Source organism: Galeopterus variegatus, unplaced genomic scaffold, assembly GCF_000696425.1.
Source record: "Galeopterus variegatus unplaced genomic scaffold, G_variegatus-3.0.2 Scaffold241, whole genome shotgun sequence".
NCBI classification, from domain to species: Eukaryota; Metazoa; Chordata; class Mammalia; order Dermoptera; family Cynocephalidae; genus Galeopterus; species Galeopterus variegatus.
In genome coordinates, this window is record NW_007726352.1 from 64,602 (window position 1) to 73,422 (window position 8,821).

At 49.1% G+C, this 8,821-nt stretch overlaps 1 protein-coding gene across 1 annotated transcript; it reads left to right on the forward strand.

Moving 5' to 3' along the window:
• The first annotated feature begins 1,579 nt into the window (after positions 1–1,579).
• On the forward strand, positions 1,580–7,274 carry LOC103585460 (chromosome unknown open reading frame, human C22orf24). The gene is given in 4 exon segments (XM_008566430.1): positions 1,580–1,595; positions 2,925–3,180; positions 6,949–7,186; positions 7,188–7,274. Coding segments are annotated over 4 exon segments (597 nt in total).
• Positions 7,275–8,821: the final 1,547 nt, after the last annotated feature.

The window sequence follows — 8,821 nt, forward strand, 5'->3', positions numbered from 1 at the left end:
TGGTTTTTTTTCTTTTTTTTTTTTTTTTTTTTTTGTCTTTTTTCGTGTCCGGCAACGGATCGCAACCCTCAGTGTCACGCCCGTACCGGACCGGGACCGGCAACGGGATCGCAACCCTCGGTGTTGCGCCTGCACCTCGCTCAGCCAGTAAGCGGGAACCGGTCTGTATGTGGGATCCGAACCCTCGGCGGGAGCGCCACCGCGCTCTCAAGCAGCGCACTGTAGCAGTGCGCCACCGGGCCGGCCCCCCTAGTGGATATCTTTAAAGAGTCTGATAGTAATTAATCATCCATTCCACCCTCCATGAGGAAGGAGTTCTAGTGAGAGGTACAAGGGTCAGCACTAGATGGGGGGACGTCCTTGGTTCCTTCCAGCTCTTAGAGCGCTTAGAGCCCACCTAGCTTTGCTGATCGTGTTGGATAGAGATTGATTTGAAAACAGTGAAAATTATGTAGAGATGGAGCATTCTAAATAATTGATTTTGATATGCCTAGACGATATTTTGGTTCTCCCGTGAAGCTTTTTTCCTTCTCACCAAACTTCCAGATCTCCACCACCCACCACCTCCCACCTGCTCGTCAACCCAGTATGTTCTGGCTCTGCCCCCACTCCTCCACCTAGATGGCCTTCACCATAGCCACCAGAGTCCTCCTTGAGGTCACATCCAAGGACACTTCATAGTCCTCACCTACCTGGTGCTCTTGGCTACCCTGGGCACAGCTGCTCACCCCTTCTTGACTAGCTCTCCTCTTAGCATTTATGACCTGTACTCTCCTGGTTTTCCCTCTGCTGCTCCAGCAGCTTCTCTTCTATCTCCTGAGTAGACTTGTCTTTTAGCCTACCCTGAAGTACTGGGGTTCCTCAGGCCTCTATCCCAGGCCCTCTGCTCACTCCTCCCTATCCTGGGCAACCCCATCAATGCCCACTCTTGAGGAACAATCTACCATGTTCCCAGCACCGGGCAAGGTGCTTTGCAGAGATGGGCGTATTTTTTTCCTTAAGTTATGCCTGGTTGGTTAGAGCATGGTGCTGATAACACCAAAGTCCAGGGTATGATCCCTGTACTGGCCAGCTGCCAAAACAAACAAACAAAAATATGCCTGGAAGGTAGGTACAATTTCCATTTCCATTTTACAGGTGAGGAAACTGGCTCAGAGATGTTCCATGACCCATTTAGGGTCATTCAGGTTGTAGAAAGCACATACAAACATCCCACCTTGTACCCTGCATGCTCTTACAGCACACATCTTCTTTGCTCTTGGGAGAGAGCTGCCAATTCCCCAAAGCCTCATAAATAAAGACCAGGACAACTGCCTGGGACAGGTCACTTACTCCTAGGGCCCTAAGTCCTATCAATAAACATGGCCTTTAAGCAAATCCACAGACAGTCCCTGAGCGAGGCGAAGGCGACCAGTGATTAACGTCAGACACACCATGTTGCTCCAGGGTTCAAAGCAGTTCCCCAGCACAAGGGCCAGGTCTTTGTCTTTACCTAGTACAGGGTCTCACTCAGGGAACAGAGCAAAACCCACCCTGGCTTCCTGATGACAAGTGTGTGTGGCATGATGGGGAAAAGAACATGGTTCTGGACTTAGGTTTGAATCCTGCTCTGCCAGTTACCAGCTGATTACCCTTTGGCAAGCCACTTGTAAAACGGAACTAACCACAACTGTGTTTTAGGGTTGTTGTGGGGCTGGATCAGCAAGTGTGTGCATGTGTGTGTACCCTGCCTGCACAGTTCTGGCACATGGAAATCACCCGCCACCATGACTATATAATAATTCCTTGCTGCATCCCACCCTGAACCAGAGGTCACCACTGCTCCTCACAAGGAACTAGATTTCCAAAGCATTGTCAGAACCCTCCACTGGAGCCCAGTGAATAGGTGACCCAGAAAAGATATGCCCTGTTTTTTTTTTCTCAGATACTCTGGAACACTCTGAGCTGCCTGAGAAGTCTGGACACCAAGGGACATATTACAAAGTAGACCTGGTATTGTTCTGGAGAGATGGCATTCACACTGTTGGCATGGTTACTATCTTGAGCTGGAGGAGCCACCTGCCCACAGATTAGTGTCACCCAGATAGGATTTTAAATTTTTTTCCCTAATGCAGGCCACCTGCTGCCAAGATGACCTTACTGATCCCCAGCCAATGATAATACCACCACCAGCAATAGCATCAACAGTGGCTCTTCTTTATGAATCACTTACTCTCTGCCTGGCTTGAGGATAAACACTTTATCCTCCTATACCAGTATTATCTCCAAATCCTTACTTGGAGGAAGGTTGTTATCCCCATTATATGGATGAGGAAACTGAGACCTGAAAGGGTCAGATGCTTGCAGTCATCCGAAGACTCCCCTGCTTACACCAATTTTCTGCCATTCGCTTTGACTCCAGTGTGCTTTTGCTGATACCACATCCTGCCCCCTGCATTTAACTAACATCAGCCTGAGCACACAGATTTCAGGATCATCCAGAGCCTTCCGCCACTCTTTCAAAGCCCACCTTGGAAGCAGGCCAGCACCCAAGGCAGATTTTGGCATTAAGAAGTGCGAAAGTGTCCTGGTAGCTGCAGTCTGTGAGCTGGTTCTGTGAGCTGGTGGAGCTCAGAGCTCCATTCACAGCACCCGCCCCCCTCAAGCTTATTCAGAGGAGCTCAGCCCTGGGGGAGAAGGCAAAGCTGTCACCTATGGAATTGCAGTAAAAATGAGGGCAAAAAAGGCTTTTGCTTCAGTTCTGCGGATGGTCAGGGAGCTTGTGTTTCTTAGCAAGAATTTTCTAGAGCCTTTGGCTTGAAACATCTGGATAATTGCCTCAAAGTTCTGCATGGTTCCCACTGGGTGGGCCCAGGTGGGAGAGGCTGTTGTGATCTAGGAAAGCTAGAGGACTGGGCCAGGAATGCCTTTACTTCACCTCTGAGCCTTGAATTTTTTATATGTATAATGGGTGGCTGCACTGGTGGATGGCAAAGAATTTCCTTTTTCTAGTTCTGAAGGTCTAGGGTATTTTACCACTGGAAGATCAGCAAACAATGGCATGACAACTCAAGGGGATAAAACAGGGATGTTTCAAAAGACAGGTGTTTGGACGGTGTCAAGACATGGAGGGAAGAAGGTAATACAATTCTACCACACAGCAGGCCACGGGGCAGCAGTCTGCCACTACACTCCCACTCAGTAAGGAGGAGTCCACACTATTGTTCCAATTTTACAGATGAGGAAACTGTGACACAGCAAGGTTAAGTGTCTTGCCCAACTGCAGCACGAAGAGCAGGGGACAGGAACCAGGATCCAGAACCACTCCATCTTCACTATTTTTCCCACTGCTGCCCCTGATCTTCTGAGAGCCTGAGAACATTCTTTTAGTTGTTGAGCTGTGAGCATAACTGTCTCAACTGCTGCTTAAAGTGTACCTTGGGAAGTAAGAGAGAGGGTTGCTGAGTTTTCACCAACATTCCCTGCCAGGCAACTGTGATAAAAAGCATCTTTTCCTCCCCGGTATGTTCGTAGGAGGAAAGCAGATTGTTACAGCCTTCTGTCTTCTACCAGAGATGATGGTGGCAGGCTGGCCCCAACTGAGGAAACAAAGGGATCTGGGAGGACCAAAGCCATATAAGAAGGCTGACTCCAGGGGGCTGGTCTCTGCAGACTCAGCACTGAGCTACCCCTGGGGTTATGGGTAAAAACCTCTTCCTCCTCAAAATATACATGCTCCTTCACTTGGCCCTTCATCTGATCCTTGCCCATCTTTCTGAGTTAATCACCTTCTCCCTGGACATTGTAGGCCCATCGGGTTCCCAGAGTCTGCTCACAAGTTTATAGAATGTCCTTTCCCATCCTTCCACATTCTCTGCTTTTTTTTTTTTTTTTTTAAAGATGACTGGTAAGGGGATCTTAACCCTTGACTTGGTGTTGTCAGCACTACGCTCACCCAGTGAGCCAACCGGCCATCCCCATGTAGGGATCCGAATCCACGGCCTTGGTGTTATCAACACCAAACTCTCCCGAGTGAGCCACGGGCCGGCCCTCATTCTCTGCTTTTTAAGTCCTTTAACACTCAGCTGAAATGTTACCTCCTCTACAGAGCCTTCCCAGTTTCTCCAATAGGAAGAACCCTCACCTTCCACCTACTCCCATTGTGACTGTGGTATCTGCCATCTGCATAGAGTAACAGCAGTAGTGTATTTGTCCATTTCTTTCTTTCTTTCTTTTTTTTCTTTCCCTAAAGATGACCAGTAAGGGGATCTTAACACTTGACTTGGTGTTGTCAGCACCATGCTCACCCAGTGAGCTAACTGGCCATCACTATATGGGATCCGAACCCGTGGCCTTGGTGTTAGCAGTCCCACACTCTGCCGAGTGAGCCACGGGCTGGCCCTATTTGTCCATTTCTGTTGCTTATAACAAAGTACACGGAACTGGGTACTTTGTAAGAAAACAAAATTTATTGCTTACAGTTTCAGAGGCTGGGAAGTCCTAAGTCCAGGGAACACATCTGGTGAGGGTCTTCTTGGTGGTGGCTTTACAGCAATGCAGGGGTCTCACATGGCAGAAAATGGTGGAGCAAAGAGAGAGAGATAGGTCCTCATGCACTCTCCTCAATAAGCTCTCAGAGGGGCCGGCCCGGTGGCGCACTGGATAAGTGCGCCGCTTGGGAAGCGCAGCGGCGCTCCCGCCCGAGGGTTTGGATCCCACATACAGACCGGTTCCCGCTCACTGGCTGAGCGAGGCGCGGGAGCAACACCGAGGGTTGCGATCCCGTTGCCGGTCCCCGGTCCGGTACGGGGGCAACACTGAGGGTTGCGATCCGTTGCCGGACACGGAAAAAGACAAAAGACAAAAATAAATAAATAAATAAGCTCTCAGAACCACATGCATGACCATCATTTTTAATCCATTCACTAGGCATGGTCCTCAGAAACTAATCACCTCTTCAAGGCCTCACCTTTCGATTACCATAATAGGATTTCCCTCTTAACAGTCACAGTGGGGATCAAGCTACCAATACATAAAACTTTGGGGACACAATCCATATCAGGTAGGATTGATGTTTACTGGCCAGCTACTAGGGGTCGAGCACTATGTTATGTCATTTAATGTAATATATGATCTCACTTAATCCTCACAACAACTATTCCTCTTATACCCATTAAACAGATGGAGAAACTGAAGCTCAGAGAGCATCCTCTTACCCAAGGTCCTAGTAGAGGAAGAGTCAGGATTTGAATGCAGGTCTTTCTGACTATAAAGTTCATGCTCTGTGTCACTTACACCACCTGCTTCCCACTTCCTTAGGAAGCTACTATTTCCCTTGCAGAACATAAGCACCAAAGGATAGGGCCTGTGTATTTCATTCTTTTCTGAGCCCCTGGGATGCCTGGCTGAGTGTCCTGCACCTCTCCATGAATAATGAATTGAATCCGATTACACCTTCTGCATATTACAGAAATCCCACCATTAGAGCCCTCTTTGTGAGTGCCAAGGTCTGTCTGTCTTTCTTCTTTTTCTTTTTCTTTTTTTTTCCAGGAAGGGGAACACCTTAAGTCAGCTGACAGCTAACTGATTGACATTTGAGTGAAAATTTTTAAAAACGAAGGGAGTAAGGCGGAGGAAGGCAAGATTGTGAGAGCTGGGAGGGAGCTGAAAGGAGAAGGGGGTCCCAGGTCGAATTTGGCCAACTTGCAGTTACTCTGAGCACAAGATTGGGAGTTACCAGACCCAGCCTAAAATCCCAGCCCTTCCACAGTAGCTGGGGGAAACCTGGGCAACATGCTGCACCTTTGTGAGCTTCAGTTTCCTCTTCCATAAAAATGGACATGTTGCAATTGTCCCGTCCTTGATAGACCCTCTGGGCTGTTGCCAGGAAGAATAAGGGAGGAAATGGGTACTGCTTGCCAGGCACTCATGACAGTGCTGTTACCTCCTTTAAATGGAGATAGTTGGAGAATCAGCCCAACTGGAAGTGCCCTCCCCATAAAATCACTGGACTCTGAAAGCCTGGGAGCAGCAGGAAACTCGCAGAATCTCAGACTCATAGTAAAAATCTTGGAGACAATTCAGTTTGACTTTCTTACTCCAAGAGGCAGCATAAGGAAGTGGACTGATGACCGGCTCTACCAGCCTGGTTCCAAATCCTGCCTCCACTTGCTAACTGTGTAGCCTTATGCGTGGCACTTTGCCCCTTTCAGACTGGCTCCTCATCTTTAATATGGAATTAAAAGCAGTTCCTTTGCCTCAGCATTGTTGGGAGGATCAGAGACCCAGACGTTGACAATGGTCATTCAGCTGGCCCTTTGGGGAACTGAGGCTCAGAGACAAAAAATAATTTACCCACAGTCACACAGCAGGTTAGCAGCAGAACCAAGACTGCTCTAACCTCCCAAAGCCCAGGTCTGGGCTTATCAACTCAGATAGCAGTGAACTTATCTCAAAGAAGGCTGAGACTGCCCTTGGAAATGCAGCCAAGGAATTCATGCTGGGATCACTGCTGGGATTCTGTCTCATGGAGCTGAAATAACTGCTTGGGTTGCCTGTGGCTGGAGTGTGGCAGAAAGCCCAAGTCAGAGCCTGGGGTCATGTGTCCAACCTGGGATGTAATCTACAATATAACCCTGGGCATTTCACATCACCTCTCTGAGCCTCAGTTTCTCTGCTCACTAAATAGGGGAAAGAATTCCTGGCAGAGTGAAGGAAAACATTGAGCTATTTTTGTAACAGCTACCCCTGAGCTTTCACTGTGAATCTCACTATGCATCCAGCCCTGTACTATTGTAGCAGTGGCTTCATTTAGTCCTCATTGCAACCCTGTGAGGTGGAACCCAATTTGCAGAGAAATGGCTAGGAAGGGGTAGAACCAGTATCTGAGCTCCCATCCCATTCCCTCTGCCTGAAACCCCTGCCCTTTCTCTTTCCCTCCCTAACTCGGGCTCCTTCTTCAGGTTCCAGCATAACTGTGGCTTCTTTTGGAAGGATCCCTTGGCCTCAGGCTGGGGTAGGCACCTGCCCTGGCCAACAGTGCTGAGTTCCTTCCTCTCCTCTACCAGATAGGGAGCTCCATGACGCAAAGCCCTTGTCACGCTCACAGCTGTATCCCCAGAGCCTAGCACTGTGCTTGGCATACAGCAGTTGCCCGACAAATTCTTGCCAAATGACTAAATGCACTGTCCCAGCATCAGAATGCCACCCAGGCCCTGAGAGAGCCAGGGAGCTCAGAGGAAAGCTTTTGGATTCCTGCTACCCTTTACATTAGCAGCATCTTCTCCAAGTCCTGACAGCTACCCTCCTGGGACGCCATCTGAGCCAGCTGAATTCCAGTCACTGCTTCACCTTGGAAAGGCAGCCACAGCCCTCACCAAGCAGCCCAGTAATTGACATCCCAGCTGTGCCAAAAACTGCCCTGTTAATATTTAATGTGGCCTTCACTGCAGCAGAGCTGCAGGCCAGAAGAGCTGGAGAGGTCCTGCAATGTCTCCATGGGGTCGTGGGGAGGGCACAGATGGGAAAGGGCTTTGTACACAGTAACACCCCCAGCAGATGAGTGTGATGCCAACCCATTTTAGTCCCTGGCTTAACTCGGAAAGAGCCAGGACAGCATGTGCCTACAGTGGGACAAGAAGACTGCTGACTGAGCCCAAGCACTAAATACATGGAGGATTAGGGGCTCCCCAGGGACATTTCCTGGAGACAGTAGGAGGACAGAGCACTGGCGCCAGCCAGACCTGGACTCCACTCCAGGTTGGTCCTGAGCAGCTGTGTGACCGGAGCAGCAACTGTACCACTGAGCTCCAGTTCTCTTATCGGTGAAATGGGGATAATACCTTCCTCGTGGGGCTGCTGTGAGGATTAAATGAGACAAGTGATGTACAGGACCTAGCTTAGCACATAGTAGGCCCTCAACAAATGCTGAGTCCCTTCTCCTAAACCCGGTGTGGGACCTTAGGTTGGAGAGAGAGGACATGGGGGCTTTTCATGCATTGATTGGCCACAGTAATGGCAGAAGGGAAGAAGGAGGGAGGAGACACAGGAAGGATGATGTTGGAGCCAAACATCTTGGGTTTGGGTTTGTCACCATGGTGGGCCCACACCTGGAAAGATGTCAGAGAGGATGGGCAGAGAAACCCAGGATGACAGAAGCAGAAGGGCCCTTATGGACAATCTCTCTGATCATCTGACCCCATTTGACAGATGACAGCATTGATGGTCTGGGAGGGAGGAGAGTAGTCCAGAGGCTCATATGGCAGAGCTGGGGTCTGACCTGGTCTGCAGTCCCCTGGGGCTTCATCCGCTAAGGGGTTTATCCAAGGCCACCTGCCCAGTGGGGGAGGCAGATGTGTTGGCAAACATGATGAGATGCCCCCATTCACTGTGGCAACCTCCATTTCTATGGCCTGGACAACAGCAGGAACCTCATCCCCCAACCCTTCCTGCTCTCCCTCCAGTCTATTTTCCTACAAATCCTGGGAGCTCCCCAAAATATAAATCTGACCATGTCACCTCCCTGCGTAAAACCCTTCCATGAGCCCACACTTAAGGTCACCAGAGAAAATATTGGAGGCCCAATTAAAACTGAATTTCAAATAAATAATGAGTAATGTTTTAGTATAAGAATGTCCCAGATATTACATGCACATATTTACACTAAAAAAATTACTTATTTATCTGAAATTCAAATTTAACAGGACAACCTGTATTTTTATTTGCTAAGTCTAGCAGTCCTATGTACATTGCCCTCAGGAAAAATGTCGGAGCCTTTAATTGTCCCAGGAGGCCCATTTTGGCCCCAAGTTCATCCCTCCCTCTCTTCCACGTGGACTCTGCT